General features: G+C 47.5%; 1 protein-coding gene across 1 annotated transcript in view; it reads right to left on the reverse strand.

The window, feature by feature from the left end:
- Positions 1-4,901: 4,901 nt before the first annotated feature.
- The window catches only part of LOC135569070 (inactive carboxypeptidase-like protein X2), a gene marked incomplete at its 5' end in the record, with an annotated part of 107,561 nt that continues 94,205 nt past the window's right edge, over positions 4,902-18,257 (reverse strand). Inside the window, one exon of the mRNA XM_065015913.1 lies at positions 4,902-6,113. Coding sequence (XP_064871985.1) covers positions 5,836-6,113 — 278 coding nt within the window. The remainder of the gene's footprint in view (positions 6,114-18,257) is intronic.

Here is an 18,257-nt window from a genome sequence, read left to right on the forward strand (position 1 = left end):
TTTTCCAGCACCACACTGCCTACTCCACCCATGCTCTACCAAGGTTTTCCAGCACCATACTGCCTACTCCACCCATGCTCTACCAAGGTTTTACAGCACCACACTGCCTACTCCACCCATGCTCTACCAAGGTTTTCCAGCACCACACTGTCTACTCCACCCATGCTTTACCAAGGTTTTACAGCACCACACTGCCTACTCCACCCATGCTCTACCAAGGTTTTCCAGCACCACAATGCCTACTCCACCCATGCTCTACCAAGGTTTTACAGCACCACACTGCCTACTCCACCCATGCTCTACCAAGGTTTTACAGCACCACACTGCCTACTCCACCCATGCTCTACCAAGGTTTTCCAGCACCACACTGCCTACTCCACCCATGCTCTACCAAGGTTTTCCAGCACCACAATGCCTACTCCACCCATGCTCTACCAAGGTTTTCCAGCACCACACTGCCTACTCCACCCATGCTCTACCAAGGTTTTCCAGCACCACACTGCCTACTCCACCCATGCTTTACCAAGGTTTTACAGCACCACACTGCCTACTCCACCCATGCTCTACCAAGGTTTTACAGCACCACACTGCCTACTCCACCCATGCTCTACCAAGGTTTTACAGCACCACACTGCCTACTCCACCCATGCTCTACCAAGGTTTTCCAGCACCACACTGCCTACTCCACCCATGCTCTACTAAGGTTTTCCAGCACCACACTGTCTACTCCACCCATGCTGTACCAAGGTTTTTTCCAGCACCACAATGCCTACTCCACCCATGCTCTACCAAGGTTTTCCAGCACCACAATGCCTACTCCACCCATGCTCTACCAAGGTTTTCCAGCACCACACTGCCTACTCCACCCATGCTCTACCAAGGTTTTCCAGCACCACACTGCCTACTCCACCCATGCTCTACCAAGGTTTTCCAGCACCATACTGCCTACTCCACCCATGCTCTACCAAGGTTTTCCAGCACCACACTGCCTACTCCACCCATGCTCTACCAAGGTTTTCCAGCACCACACTGTCTACTCCACCCATGCTTTACCAAGGTTTTACAGCACCACACTGCCTACTCCACCCATGCTCTACCAAGGTTTTCCAGCACCACAATGCCTACTCCACCCATGCTCTACCAAGGTTTTACAGCACCACACTGCCTACTCCACCCATGCTCTACCAAGGTTTTACAGCACCACACTGCCTTCTCCACCCATGCTCTACCAAGGTTTTCCAGCACCACACTGCCTACTCCACCCATGCTCTACCAAGGTTTTCCTGCACCATACTGCCTACTCCACCCATGCTTTACCAAGGTCTTACAGCACCACACTGCCTACTCCACCCATGCTCTACCAAGGTTTTCCAGCACCACACTGCCTACTCCACCCATGCTCTACCAAGGTTTTACAGCACAAGGCCTAACGCTGCCTTTCTGTCGATTTGATCAGTATCGACACATGCTTTAACAATGACAAACTTATTGAAAGTTCTCCCTATGTGGTGAATACATGTAAGTTCTACATCCGTTTATAGATTCATTGTTAAAAAAAACTCGGGAAGCTTTAAGTTCCATTGTTATCGGGAAACCGTGTCCTAGTAATTACATCATCGACATGGCTATTTGCATTTATGCAAAACACATGGATTCTCCCTTTAAAGAGGGGAGGGGGTGAATATCAACAGCAGCTGCCTCACATTAATCACATACCAGTTCCAGGAAGTGACTCTCAACGTACTGAATTAGTTGGCATTAGTCAACACTTGGAAAGAAATCTGTGATCTACTACCCATTAAGGGGATCTCTGCCAAGGTCATTTAGATGTCTTTTTCTTGGTCCTGTTCAGACCGGATGTCTTTTTCTTGGTCCTGTTCAGACCAGATGTCGTTTTCTTGGTCCAGTTCAGACAGGATGTCTTTTCTTGGTCCTGTTCAGACCAGATGTCTTTTTCTTGGTCCTGTTCAGACCAGATGTCTTTTTCTTGGTCCTGTTCAGACCGGATGTCTTTTTCTTGGTCCTGTTCAGACCAGATGTCTATTTCTTGGTCCTGTTCAGACCAGATGTCTTTTTCTTGGTCCTGTTCAGACCGGATGTCTTTTTTTTTGTGAGGTCCGGACCGGCCTTGATTTCAAAGTCCACGGACGGGACTCCTTAAAACCACTTCGATACAAGTGACCCAATCAAAGACCAATCATAGACATCCATGTTTCACAAGTTTGGACAGCACAGTACAGTACAATAGAGTCGTGGTTCTCAAACCTCTCCGCAGGGGGGACCCCAGATCAAACCTTCAAGCTCTCGAATCTCACCTAGCTATCTTAAGATTAATGCACTAACTATAAATCGCTCTGGATAAGTGTGTCTGCTAAATTACGAAAATGTATCAATTTAAAATTAGAAAACAAGTTTAGAGGCAAAAATGGTGAAACGTCTGGAGGTCCCCAGGGACCTGGTTTGAACCACTGCAGTAGAGCACAACAGAGAGTACATTACAGTACAGTTTAAAAAAAAGAGTAGATTAACATTCAACATTCATTCAGACCTGAAAATGAGCCTGATTTTAACGTCCAGAAAATATGTATTTTCAACGTCTAGGAAAAAACTAATTTTATATGCCCGGAAAATACGTCTTTATGACTTCCTCAAAATCCATTCACCTTTCATTCAGAACCTAAAATGAACCCAACTTCAACGCCTGGAAAATATGAATTGTAAATGTAATTATGCTTACTGGGTTCAGAACACACTGAAAAGTAATGAAGTCTGTTGATGAAAAATGCATTGACAGAGGAGGTAGTGTACTGAATCAACACATCATAAGGGCTAGAATTTGTTCTCGATGCTCAAAGAGCAAAGTGTCTGTCTTGTGTGTTTATCAGGCTAATTAGCTAGCTCGGTAGCATGTGTACACTCACTGCAATGCACAGCCAATGTGCTACTTGCATCACAACACAAACGAACTGATGTCTTGCTAATAAACCAGTTAGCTATGTGTTAGTTTGTGTTGTGAGAGGCTGTTGTTGGTTGAGGAAATGTGGGCTAGCTAGCAGTGTTTGTGATGGAACTGAAATCTGGCTGCACATGTAGGTATCTGGCCAGATTGACTGTATCATGCTGGGGGTAGCTAGATTAACAATGCCCATTGAATGTATTATAAGCGTGCCCGTTTCACACATTTCCCAAAAGTTTGACGTTGACTATGAACTTTCCTTAGCTAGCTAGCTATGCTTTATTTAAGAATATAGCTAGCTAGCTACACTTTATGGAAGAATATAGCTAGCTATGCTTTATTTAAGAATATAGCTAGCTATGCTTTATGGAAGAATATAGCTAGCTATGCTTTATTTAAGAATATAGCTAGCTAGCTATGATTTATTTAAGAATATAGCTAGCTAGCTACACTTTATGGAAGAATATAGCTAGCTATGCTTTATGGAAGAATATAGCTAGCTACACTTTATGGAAGAATATAGCTAGCTATGCTTTATGGAAGAATATAGCTAGCTACACTTTATGGAAGAATATAGCTAGCTATGCTTTATTTAAGAATATAGCTAGCTATGCTTTATGGAAGAATATAGCTAGCTACGCTTTATTTAAGAATATAGCTAGCTAGCTATGCTTTATGGAAGAATATAGATATATTGTCAACACAGTTGTTACAGTCTTATTGACTTGAAGCTACTGGCTATAATAGCAGGACAAGGATGTTCACTTGACTTATTTGTCTGTGCTCTGATTTAGTTTATACAAATAACTTTAACCATATGAAAACCCTTCCACAGGAAATATAAACTAGCTATCTTCCTTTGCTTGTCGCTTGCTTCTCATCCGACTGGTGATAGCTAGCTAGGTAGGGCGCAGAAAATACTCTGAAAAATTAAATTGCTAACGACCCCGTTAAAAATCCGAAATGTGGTTCTCGGTAACAACCGGACGGCTCACGATGAGAGGCGGGGAGTGTGTTGTGTACCTCCAATCAAGTTGATGTGCAAATGTTGGTGACATATTGTCTTAGACATGATGGTAGGGAGATTTGAATGTAACATTGAGCTTCATCCTACTATCATAGTGGCGCCAACCGTCTATCACCATGTTCAGTTGTTTTTCTTTGGCCTTTTTGGTAGGAACCTACAAAACCTTTCAGAACATCTTCAAATAACATGGTAGGATTTCAGAGAGACTACAGTGTTCAAAGCTCTTCAAATATAAATATATATATAAATATATGTATATATATTGATTAAAGATGTCCTCCAGCGATTCAGGAACTTTTACTGTTGAAAAGCGACACCTATAAATACAGTCAAGTAAACACACACTAAAGGGTAAAAAAAACATACGTTTTGAGCAAAATAGTGTTTTTTTAAGACACAACTGCAACCTTTAATGAGTCGGGCGTTCAAAGAGTTGGTTTGAATGGGGGAATTCGTGATGTCATCGGCCTCGTCCCTTTGCATGAGGACCAATAGAGGAGCAGTAGAGAACAAAAGAGGAAAGCTCCCCCCCCACCCCCCAACTTGTGATGTCATGAGGATACCTGGACCAGCTATTGAGACGTTTTGTTTTGTTAAGTAAATCAGGGGATAAATGAGCTGAAAAGCAGCCTGGAGTTTAAATCCTTTAGGACTCTAAATCCTTTAGGACTCTAAATCCTTTAGGACTCTAAATCCTTTAGAACTCTAAATCCTTTAGAACTCTAAATCCTTTAGGACTTTAAATCCTTTAGGACTCTAAATCCTTTAGGACTCTAAATCCTTTAGGACTTTAAATCCTTTAGGACTCTAAATCCTTTAGGACTTTAAATCCTTTCTGAACGCAGAAAAGTAACATGAGGACTGGCATTATATAAAAAAATACAATATATATATATAGAGCTTTTTCTACATTCAAAATATATGCATCATTTTATTTATTTATTCCAAAGAACAATTTCAGAAGATATTACTTGCAAGGATGAAGCTTGTAAACATTTCGGTAAGATAGTTATTACTGCTTTGTACTGGTAGTGGTAGTGGTAGTGGTACTGGTACTATACTGGTACTGTACTGTACTGGTACTGTACTGGTACTGGTACTTGTACTGGTACTGTACTGTACTGTACTGTACTGGTACTGGTACTGGTACTGTACTGGTACTGGTACTATACTGGTACTGTACTGGTACTGGTACTGTACTGGTACTATACTGGTACTGGTACTGGTACTGTACTGGTACTGTACTGGTACTGCATGAGTTAGTAGAGAGACACATGGTAATATCCATGGTCAAAATTCATCATTTGAAATATAGACTGACACTTTCATTACCAAATAATGGCACAAAGTAAAAAAAATTGACATTTCGGGTTAACCATGTATACTGTAATAACTCTTTGGTAGAGAAGTCATTGCAACTTTTTAAGATGGCCGCCCCAAAAAAAAAAAAGACACTTATTTTACAGTAAGACCAGCACCAGAGAGCTTAATTCATGGTTGAAAGAACAGCACCTTGTTTTTAAATACAGAAAAACACAATCACTCAAATATCTCATCTTTTTACCATCCATCTCCCATCTGCACTTCCACCAACACTCTGGATGAAACAGAGTTCCAAAACAGAGAAAGGAGATCAAAGAAGATGTTGGATCGGAACTAGAGAGAGAGATGGTAGAGTCTGTCTCTCATTGCTCTCTTCACACCGAGCCTTGTCCCAGATCAGTTTGTGCTGTAAAGCCCTCTGGTCATTGGCAGATTGGCAGAACAATGACCACAGGTGTTGGCAAGACAGCGCATTCAGGTGCGGGACCAGGCTACTCGTTCTCCCTAACGCTCCCTGGTGGGGGGCCCCCTATGATGTCCTCACACGTCTGTGTCGGGGGCCGGGCCTGCGCGCTTGCAGCTGCCTGACGGGCGGCCTGAGAGGCTGTCTGATGGGCTGCTTGTTGTATCTCTCCATGATCTCCTTGATGCGTGACAGGTTGGTGCGGCTGACGGTGAAGTCACAGCGAGTCGCTCCGATGTCGTAGCCCACCTCACACACCTTACTGCTGGCGCTGTAGCCCTCGGCCCTCGCCGTGATGCTGTACTCTCCTGGGTTCAACAGCCTCCAGTAGTCCCCGTCCGCCGCTAGGGAGACAAAGAGAGGAGTGGGAGTGAGGGACTGAGTGAGAGAGCGAGAGAGAGAGAGAGAGTGTGAGAGAGAGAGAGAGGAGTGGGAGTGAGGGAGTGAGGAGTGAGGGAGAGAGAGACAAAGAGAGGAGTGGGGGTGAGGGAGGGAGGAGTGAGGGAGAGAGAGACAAAGATAGGAGTGGGGGTGAGGGAGTGAGTGAGTGAGAGAGAGAGAGAGAGAGAGAGAGAGAGAGAGGAGTGGGAGTGAGGGAGTGAGGGAGTGAGGGAGAGAGTGGAGAGAGAGAGAGAGAGAGAGAGAGAGAGAGAGAGAGAGAGAGGAGTGGGAGTGAGGGAGTGAGGGAGGAGTGAGTGAGAGACAAAGAGAGGAGTGGGTTGAGGGGTGAGTGAGTGAGGGAGAGAGAGACAAAGAGAGGAGTGGGGGTGAGGGAGTGAGTGAGTGAGAGAGAGAGAGAGAGAGAGAGAGAGAGAGAGAGAGAGAGAGAGAGAGAGAGAGAGAGAGAGAGAGAGGAGGAGAGAGAGAGAGAGAGAGAGAGGAGTGGGAGTGAGGGGAGTGAGTGAGAGAGTGGAGAGAGAGAGAGAGAGAGAGAGAGAGAGAGAGAGAGTGGAGAGAGAGGAGTGGGAGTGAGGGAGTGAGGGAGTGGTGAGAGAGTGGAGAGAGAGAGAGAGAGAGAGAGAGAGAGAGAGAGAGAGGAGTGGGAGTGAGGGAGTGAGTGAGTGAGAGACAAAGAGAGGAGTGGGGGTGAGGGAGTGAGTGAGTGAGGGAGAGAGAGACAAAGAGAGGAGTAGGGGGGTGAGGGAGTGAGTGAGTGAGTGAGTGAGAGAGAGAGTGTGAGTGAGTGAGTGAGTGAGTGAGTGAGTGAGAGAGGGAGAGAGGGAGGGAGGGAGGGAGGGAGGGAGTGAAAGAGAGAGAGAGGCACCTAAATCTTATGCATAGATTCTTATTAGAATTGGCGCGGGCACTAGAAAAGTCTGCAGCCCCCGGCCTCACCCTACTAGAATCCGACGTCAAATGTCTGCTGTTTGCTGATGATCTGGTGCTTCTGTCACCAACCAAGGAGGGCCTACAGCAGCACCTAGATCTTATGCACAGATTCTGTCAGACCTGGGCCCTGACAGTAAATCTCAGTAAGACAAAACATAATGGTGTTCCAAAAAAGGTCAAGTCGCCATGACAACAAATACAAATTCCATCTGGACACTGTTGCCCTAGAGCACACAAAAAACGATACATACCTCGGCCTAAACATCAGCGCCACAGGTAACTTCCACAAAGCTGTGAACGATCTGAGAGACAAGGCAAGAAGGGCATTCTATGCCATCAAAAGGAACATAAAATTTAACTTACCAATTAGGATCTGGCTGAAAATACTTGAATCAGTCATAGAACCCATTGCCCTTTATGGTTGTGAGGTCTGGGGTCCGCTCACCAACCAAGAAATCACAAAATGGGACAAACAACAAATTGAGACTCTGCACGCTGAATTCTGCAAAAATATCCTCCGTGTACAACGTAGAATACCAAATAATGCATGCAGAGCAGAATTAGGCCGATACCCGCTAATTATCAAAATCCAGAAAAGAGACGTTAAATTCTACAACCACCTAAAAGGAAGCGATTCACCAACCTTCCATAACAAAGCCTTCACCTACAGAGAGATGAACCAACATGGTCCAAGCCAGTCGTGAAGAGGACACGACAAAACCTATTCACCCTCAGGAGACTGAAAAGATTTGGCTTCGGGGTCCTCGGATTCTCAAAATGTATCTACAGCTGCACCATCGAGAGCATCCTGACAGGTTGCATCAATGCCTGGTATGGCAACTGCTCGGCCTCTGACCACAAGGCACTCCATCGAGAGCATCCTGACAGGTTGCATCAATGCCTGGTATGGCAACTGCTCGGCCTCTGACCACAAGGCACTCCATCGAGAGCATCCTGACAGGTTGCATCAATGCCTGGTATGGCAACTGCTTGGCCTCTGACCACAAGGCACTCCAGAGTACATCACTGGGGCCAAGCTTCCTGCCATCCAATTGTCAAAGACTCCAGCAACCCACTCAAGTCATAGACTGTTCTCTCTGCTACCGCACGGCAAGCGGTACCGGAGCGCCAAGTCTAGGTCCAAGAGGCTCCTAAACAGCTTCCTCAATAACCTCAGGTGCCCCCATTGACTCTGTACCGGTACCCCCTGTATATAGCCTCCACATTGACTCTGTACTGGTACCCCCTGTATATAGCCTCCACATTGACTCTGTACCGGTACCCCCTGTATATAGCCTCCACATTGACTCTGTACCGGTACCCCCTGTATATAGCCTCCACATTGACTCTGTACAGGTACCCCCTGTATATAGCCTCCACATTGACTCTGTACTGGTACCCCCTGTATATAGCCTCCACATTGACTCTGTACTGGTACCCCCTGTATATAGCCTCCACATTGACTCTGTACCGGTACCCCCTGTATATAGCCTCCACATTGACTCTGTACCGGTACACCCTGTATATAGCCTCCTCATTGACTCTGTACCGGTACCCCCTGTATATAGCCTCCACATTGACTCTGTACTGGTATCCCCTGTATATAGCCTCCACATTGACTCTGTACCGGTACCCCCTGTATATAGCCTCCACATTGACTCTGTACCGGTACCCCTGTATATAGCCTCCACATTGACTCTGTACCGGTACCCCCTGTATATAGCCTCCACATTGACTCTGTACCGGTACCCCCTGTATATAGCCTCCACATTGACTCTGTACCGGTACCCCCTGTATATAGCCTCCACATTGACTCTGTACCGGTACCCCCTGTATATAGCCTCCACATTGACTCTGTACCGGTACCCCTGTATATAGCCTCCACATTGACTCTGTACCGGTACCCCCCTGTATATAGCCTCCACATTGACTCTGTACCGGTACCCCTGTATATAGCCTCCACATTGACTCTGTACCGGTACTCCCTGTATATAACCTCCACATTGACTCTGTACCGGTACCCCCTGTATATAGCCTCCACATTGACTCTGTACCGGTACCCCTGTATATAGCCTCCACATTGACTCTGTACCGGTACCTCCTGTATATAGCCTCCACATTGACTCTGTACCGGTACCCCCTGTATATAGCCTCCACATTGACTCTGTACCAGTACCCCCTGTATATAGCCTCCACATTGACTCTGTACCGGTACCCCCTGTATATAGCCTCCACATTGACTCTCTACCGGTACCCCTGTATATAGCCTCCACATTGACTCTGTACCGGTACCCCTGTATATAACCTCCACATTGACTCTGTACCGGTACCCCCTGTATATAGCCTCCACATTGACTCTGTACCGGTACCCCCTGTATATAGCCTCCACATTGACTCTGTACCGGTACCTCCTGTATATAGCCTCCACATTGACTCTGTACCGGTACCCCCTGTATATAGCCTCCACATTGACTCTGTACCGGTACCCCTGTATATAGCCTCCACATTGACTCTGTACCAGTACCCCTGTATATAGCCTCCACATTGACTCTGTACCGGTACCCCTGTATATAGCCTCCACATTGACTCTGTACCGGTACCCCTGTATATAGCCTCCACATTGACTCTGTACTGCTACCCCCTGTATATAGCCTCCACATTGACTCTGTACCGGTACCCCCTGTATATAGCCTCCACATTGACTCTGTACCGGTACCCCTGTATATAGCCTCCACATTGACTCTGTACCGGTACCCCCTGTATATAGCCTCCACATTGACTCTGTACCGGTACCCCCTGTATATAGCCTCCACATTGACTCTGTACTGCTACCCCCTGTATATAGCCTCCACATTGACTCTGTACCGGTACCCCCTGTATATAGCCTCCACATTGACTCTGTACCGGTACCCCCTGTATATAGTCTCCACATTGACTCTGTACCGGTACCCCCTGTATATAGCCTCCACATTGACTCTGTACCGGTACCCCCTGTATATAGCCTCCACATTGACTCTGTACCGGTACCCCCTGTATATAGCCTCCACATTGACTCTGTACCGGTACCCCCTGTATATAGCCTCCACATTGACTCTGTACCGGTACCCCCTGTATATAGCCTCCACATTGACTCTGTACCAGTACCCCTGTATATAGCCTCCACATTGACTCTGTACCGGTACCCCCTGTATATAGCCTCCACATTGACTCTGTACCGGTACCCCTGTATATAGCCTCCACATTGACTCTGTACCGGTACCCCTGTATATAGCCTCCACATTGACTCTGTACCCTGTATATAGCCTCCACATTGACTCTGTACCGGTACCCCTGTATATAGCCTCCACATTGACTCTGTACTGGTACCCCCTGTATATAGCCTCCACATTGACTCTGTACCGGTACCCCTGTATATAGCCTCCACATTGACTCTGTACCGGTACCCCTGTATATAGCCTCCACATTGACTCTGTACTGGTACCCCTGTATATAGTCTCCACATTGACTCTGTACCGGTACCCCCTGTATATAGCCTCCACATTGACTCTGTACCGGTACCCCCTGTATATAGCCTCCACATTGACTCTGTACCGGTACCCCTGTATATAGCCTCCACATTGACTCTGTACCGGTACCCCCTGTATATAGCCTCCACATTGACTCTGTACCGGTACCCCCTGTATATAGCCTCCACATTGACTCTGTACCGGTACCCCTGTATATAGCCTCCACATTGACTCTGTACCCCTGTATATAGCCTCCACATTGACTCTGTACTAGTACCCCTGTATATAGCCTCCACATTGACTCTGTACCGGTACCCCCTGTATATAGCCTCCACATTGACTCTGTACCGGGGTACCCCTGTATATAGCCTCCACATTGACTCTGTACCGGTACCCCTGTATATAGCCTCCACATTGACTCTGTACCGGTACCCCCTGTATATAGCCTCCACATTGACTCTGTACCGGTACCCCCTGTATATAGCCTCCACATTGACTCTGTACCGGTACCCCCTGTATATAGCCTCCACATTGACTCTGTACCGGTACCCCCTGTATATAGCCTCCACATTGACTCTGTACCGGTACCCCCTGTATATAGCCTCCACATTGACTCTGTACCGGTACCCCCCTGTATATAGCCTCCACATTGACTCTGTACCGGTACCCCCTGTATATAGCCTCCTCATTGACTCTGTACCAGTACCCCCCTGTATATAGCCTCCTCATTGACTCTGTACTGGTACCCCCTGTATATAGCCTCCACATTGACTCTGTACCAGTACCCCCCTGTATATAGCCTCCTCATTGACTCTGTACTGGTACCCCCTGTATATAGCCTCCACATTGACTCTGTACCGGTACCCCCTGTATATAGCCTCCACATTGACTCTGTACCGGTACCCCCTGTATATAGTCTCCACATTGACTCTGTACCGGTACCCCCTGTATATAGCCTCCACATTGACTCTGTACCGGTACCCCCTGTATATAGCCTCCACATTGACTCTGTACCAGTACCCCCTGTATATAGCCTGCACATTGACTCTGTACCGGTACCCCCTGTATATAGCCTCCTCATTGACTCTGTACCGGTACCCCCTGTATATAGCCTCCACATTTACTCTGTACCGGTACCCCCTGTATATAGCCTCCTCATTGACTCTGTACCGGTACCCCCTGTATATAGCCTCCACATTGACTCTGTACCGTAACACCCTGTATATAGCCTCCACATTGACTCTGTACCGGTACCCCCTGTATATAGCCTCCACATTGACTCTGTACCGGTACCCCTGTATATAGCCTCCACATTGACTCTGTACCGGTACCCCCTGTATATAGCCTCCACATTGACTCTGTACCGGTACCCCCTGTATATAGCCTCCACATTGACTCTGTACCGTAACACCCTGTATATAGCCTCCACACTGACTCTGTCCCTGTACCCCCTGTATATAGCCTCCACATTGACTCTGTACCGGTACCCCCTGTATATAGCCTCCACATTGACTCTGTACCGATACCCCCTGTATATAGCCTCCACACTGACTCTGTCCCTGTACCCCCTGTATATAGCCTCCACATTGACTCTGTACCGGTACCCCCTGTATATAGCCTCCACATTGACTCTGTACCGTAATACCCTGTATATAGCCTCCACATTGACTCTGTACCGGTACCCCCTGTATATAGCCTCCACATTGACTCTGTACCGTAACACCCTGTATATAGCCTCCACATTGACTCTGTACCGTAATACCCTGTATATAGCCTCCACACTGACTCTGTACCAGTACCCCCTGTATATAGCCTCCACATTGACTCTGTACCGTAATACCCTGTATATAGCCTCCACAATGACTCTGTACCGTAATACCCTGTATATAGCCTCCACATTGACTCTGTACCGTAATACCCTGTATATAGCCTCCACATTGACTCTGTACTGGTACCCCCTGTATATAGCCTCCACATTGACTCTGTACCGGTACCCCCTGTATATAGCCTCCACATTGACTCTGTACCGGTACCCCCTGTATATAGCCTCCACATTGACTCTGTACCGTAACCCCCTGTATATAGCCTCCACATTGACTCTGTACCGTAACCCCCTGTATATAGCCTCCACATTGACTCTGTACCGGTACCCCTGTATATAGCCTCCACATTGACTCTGTACCAGTACCCCCTGTATATAGCCTCCACATTGACTCTGTACCGTAACACCCTGTATATAGCCTCCACATTGACTCTGTACCAGTACCCCCTGTATATAGCCTCCACATTTACTCTGTACCGTAACACCCTGTATATAGCCTCCACATTGACTCTGTCCCTGTACCCCCTGTATATAGCCTCCACATTGACTCTGTACCGGTACCCCTGTATATAGCCTCCACATTGACTCTGTACCGGTACCCCCTGTATATAGCCTCCACATTGACTCTGTACAGGTACCCCCTGTATATAGCCTCCACATTGACTCTGTACCGTAACACCCTGTATATAGCCTCCACACTGACTCTGTACCAGTACCCCCTGTATATAGCCTCCACATTGACTCTGTACCGTAACACCCTGTATATAGCCTCCACATTGACTCTGTACCAGTACCCCCTGTATATAGCCTCCACATTTACTCTGTACCGTAACACCCTGTATATAGCCTCCACATTGACTCTGTCCCTGTACCCCCTGTATATAGCCTCCACATTGACTCTGTACCGGTACCCCCTGTATATAGCCTCCACATTGACTCTGTACCGGTACCCCCTGTATATAGCCTCCACATTGACTCTGTACAGGTACCCCCTGTATATAGCCTCCACATTGACTCTGTACCGTAACACCCTGTATATAGCCTCCACACTGACTCTGTACCGTAACACCCTGTATATAGCCTCCACATTGACTCTGTACCGGTACCCCCTGTATATAGCCTCCACATTGACTCTGTACCGTAACACCCTGTATATAGCCTCCACACTGACTCTGTACCAGTACCTCCTGTATATTGACTCTGTACCGGTACCCCCTGTATATAGCCTCCACATTGACTCTGTACCGGTACCCCCTGTATATAGCCTCCACATTGACTCTGTACCGTAACACCCTGTATATAGCCTCCACACTGACTCTGTACCAGTACCCCCTGTATATTGACTCTGTACCGGTACCCCCTGTATATAGCCTCCACATTGACACTGTCCCAGTACCCCCTGTATATAGCCTCCACATTGACTCTGTACCGGTGCCTCCTGTATATAGCCTCCACATTGACTCTGTACCGGTACCCCCTGTATATAGCCTCCACATTGACTCTGTATCGGTACCCCCTGTATATAGCCTCCACATTGACTCTGTACCGGTACCCCCTGTATATAGCTGTAAGGTCTACTACACCTGTTGTATTCAGCATTTCACTGTGATGCTGTAGTGTTTGTGTCTGTGAACAGAGCCTCAGGACAATTAGACCCAACCAAATAATGAGAAAACAAAAAGATTGGAAACACATTGGAAAGAATTAACAAAAAAACAGAGCAAACTAGAATGCTATTTGGCCCTAAACAGAGAGTACACAGTGGCAGAATACCTGACCACTGTGACTGACCAAAACTTAAGGAAAGCTTTGACTATGTACAGACTCAATGAGCATAGCCTTGCTATTGAGAAAGGCCGCCGTAGGCAGACCTGGCTCTCAAGAGAAGACAGGCTATGTGCTCACCGCCCACAAAATAAGGTGGAAACTGAGCTGCACTTCCTAACCTCCTGCCCAATGAATGACCATATTAGAGACATATATTTCCCTCAGATTACACAGATCCACAAAGAATTAGAAAACAAATCCAATTTTGATAAACTCCCACATCTACTGGGTGAAATACCACAGTGTGACATCACAGCAGCAAGATTTGTGACCTGTTGCCACGAGAAAAGGGCAGCCAGTGAAGAACAAACACCATTGTAAATACAACCCATATTTATGTTTATTTATTTTCCCTTTTGTACTTTAACTTTGCACATCTCTACAACACTGTATATAGACATAATATGACATTTGAAATGTCTTGATTTTTTTTTAGAACACTGGAGTGTAATGTTTTCTGTTTACAATTTCATATTGTTTATTTCACTTTTTTTGGTTTATTATCTACCTCACTTGCTTTGGCAATGTGTTTCCACATGCCAATAAAGCCCCTTTGAATTGAACTGATCTCTTTAGAGAGAGAGAGAGAGACAGAGATAGAGAGAGAGAGAGAGAGAGAGAGAGAGAGAGAGAGAGAGAGAGAGAGAGGAGAGAAGAGAGGAGAGAGAGAGAGAGAGAGAGAGACAGAGAGAGAGATAGAGAGACAGAGAGAAGAGAAGAGAAGAGAGGAGAGAGAGAGAGAGAGAGAGAGAGAGAGGGAGAGAGAGAGGAGAGAAGAGAGGAGAGAGAGGGAGAGAGAGAGAGACAGAGAGAGAGATAGAGAGACAGAGAGAAGAGAAGAGAAGAGAGGAGAGAGAGAGAGAGAGAGAGAGAGACAGAGAGAGAGAGAGAGAGAGAGAGAGGTGCTGTATATGTATTGTAGGTTACGTGTCAGAAGAAATGTGAGAAAGTTCACAGCACGTATCAGCATTCTGATCCACATTGCATTCCATCATATAGGTCACGGACTGTGAATCACCAAAAAAAAAAACTTGTTTTAGCCAGTCAAAGTTAACTTTCCTGTATGCAAATATAGCCCTGGAAGAAAGCAGCACATCTTGATACTTGGCAACAGCGAAAGGCAAAGAGCTCCACAAAGCAATCCTCTAGGAATTCACTGACTGAACTGACAGAGAAAGGAGGGAGGGCAGAACATAGAGGAAGGAGGGCAGAACATAGAGGAAGGAGGGCAGAACATAGAGGAGGAGTGAGGGCAGAACATAGAGGATCCTCTAGGAATTCACTGACTGAACTGACAGAGAAAGGAGGGAGGGCAGAACATAGAGGATCCTCTAGGAATTCACTGACTGAACTGACAGAGAAAGGAGGGAGGGCAGAACATAGAGGATCCTCTAGGAATTCACTGACTGAACTGACAGAGAAAGGAGGGAGGGCAGAACATAGAGGATCCTCTAGGAATTCACTGACTGAACTGACAGAGAAAGGAGGGAGGGCAGAACATAGAGGATCCTCTAGGAATTCACTGACTGAACTGACAGAGAAAGGAGGGAGGGCAGAACATAGAGGAGGGAGGGCAGAACATAGAGGATCCTCTAGGAATTCACTGACTGAACTGACAGAGAAAGGAGGGAGGGCAGAACATAGAGGATCCTCTAGGAATTCACTGACTGAACTGACAGAGAAAGGAGGGAGGGCAGAACATAGAGGATCCTCTAGGAATTCACTGACTGAACTGACAGAGAAAGGAGGGAGGGCAGAACATAGAGGAGGGAGGGCAGAACATAGAGGATCCTCTAGGAATTCACTGACTGAACTGACAGAGAAAGGAGGGAGGGCAGAACATAGAGGATCCTCTAGGAATTCACTGACTGAACTGACAGAGAAAGGAGGGAGGGCAGAACATAGAGGATCCTCTAGGAATTCACTGACTGAACTGACAGAGAAAGGAGGGAGGGCAGAACATAGAGGAGGGAGGGCAGAACATAGAGGATCCTCTAGGAATTCACTGACTGAACTGACAGAAAGGAGGGAGGGCAGAACATAGAGGATCCTCTAGGAATTCACTGACTGAACTGACAGAGAAAGGAGGGAGGGCAGAACATAGAGGAGGGAGGGCAGAACATAGAGGATCCTCTAGGAATTCACTGACTGAACTGACAGAGAAAGGAGGGAGGGCAGAACATAGAGGATCCTCTAGGAATTCACTGACTGAACTGACAGAGAAAGGAGGGAGGGCAGAACATAGAGGAAGGAGGGCAGAACATAGAGGAAGGAGGGCAGAACATAGAGGATCCTCTAGGAATTCACTGACTGAACTGACAGAGAAAGGAGGGAGGGCAGAACATAGAGGATCCTCTAGGAATTCACTGACTGAACTGACAGAGAAAGGAGGGAGGGCAGAACATAGAGGAAGGAGGGAGGGCAGAACATAGAGGAAGGAGGGAGGGCAGAACATAGAGGATCCTCTAGGAATTCACTGACTGAACTGACAGAGAAAGGAGGGAGGGCAGAACATAGAGGAAGGAGGGAGGGCAGAACATAGAGGAAGGAGGGAGGGCAGAACATAGAGGATCCTCTAGGAATTCACTGACTGAACTGACAGAGAAAGGAGGGAGGGCAGAACATAGAGGAGGGAGGGCAGAACATAGAGGAAGGAGGGCAGAACATAGAGGAAGGAGGGAGGGCAGAACATAGAGGAGGGAGGGCAGAACATAGAGGAAGGAGGGAGGGCAGAACATAGAGGAGGGAGGGCAGAACATAGAGGAAGGAGGGAGGGCAGAACATAGAGGAGGGAGGGCAGAACATAGAGGAAGGAGGGCAGAACATAGAGGAAGGAGGGAGGGCAGAACATAGAGGAGGGAGGGCAGAACATAGAGGAAGGAGGGCAGAACATAGAGGAGGAGGGCAGAACATAGAGGAAGGAGGGCAGAACATAGAGGAGGAGGGAGGGCAGAACATAGAGGAGGGAGGGCAGAACATAGAGGAGGGAGGGCAGAACATAGAGGAGGGAGGGCAGAACATAGAGGAAGGAGGGAGGGAAGAACATAGAGAAAGGAGGGCAGAACATAGAGGAGGGAGGGCAGAACATAGAGGAGGGAGGGCAGAACATAGAGGAGGGAGGGAGGGAAGAACATAGAGAAAGGAGGGCAGAACATAGAGGAGGGAGGGCAGAACATAGAGGAGGGAGGGCAGAACATAGAGGAAGGAGGGCAGAACATAGAGGAGGGAGGGCAGAACATAGAGGAAGGAGGGCAGAACATAGAGGAGGAGTGAGGGCAGAACATAGAGGAAGGAGGGCAGAACATAGAGGAGGAGGGAGGGCAGAACATAGAGGAGGAGGGAGGGCAGAACATAGAGGAGGGAGGGCAGAACATAGAGGAAGGAGGGAGGGCAGAACATAGAGAAAGGAGGGAGGGCAGAACATAGAGGAAGGAGGGAGGGAAGAACATAGAGAAAGGAGGGAGGCAGAACATAGAGGAAGGAGGGCAGAACATAGAGGAGGAGGAGGGCAGAACATAGAGGGAGGAGGGAGGGCAGAACATAGAGGAGGAGGGAGGCAGAACATAGAGGAAGGAGGGAGGGCAGAACATAGAGGAGGGAGGGCAGAACATAGAGGAGGGAGGGCAGAACATAGAGGAAGGAGGGCAGAACATAGAGGAAGGGAGGCAGAACATAGAGGAGGGAGGGCAGAACATAGAGGAGGGAGGGCAGAACATAGAGGAAGGAGGGAGGGCAGAACATAGAGGAGGGAGGGCAGAACATAGAGGAAGGAGGGAGGGCAGAACATAGAGGAGGGAGGGCAGAACATAGAGGAAGGAGGGAGGGCAGAACATAGAGAGGGAGGGCAGAACATAGAGGAAGGAGGGCAGAACATAGAGGAAGGAGGGAGGGCAGAACATAGAGGAGGGAGGGCAGAACATAGAGGAAGGAGGGCAGAACATAGAGGAGGGAGGGCAGAACATAGAGGAAGGAGGGCAGAACATAGAGGAGGAGGGAGGGCAGAA

The sequence above is a fragment of the Oncorhynchus nerka genome, unplaced genomic scaffold (assembly GCF_034236695.1).
Source record: "Oncorhynchus nerka isolate Pitt River unplaced genomic scaffold, Oner_Uvic_2.0 unplaced_scaffold_1212, whole genome shotgun sequence".
Taxonomy (NCBI): Eukaryota; Metazoa; Chordata; class Actinopteri; order Salmoniformes; family Salmonidae; genus Oncorhynchus; species Oncorhynchus nerka.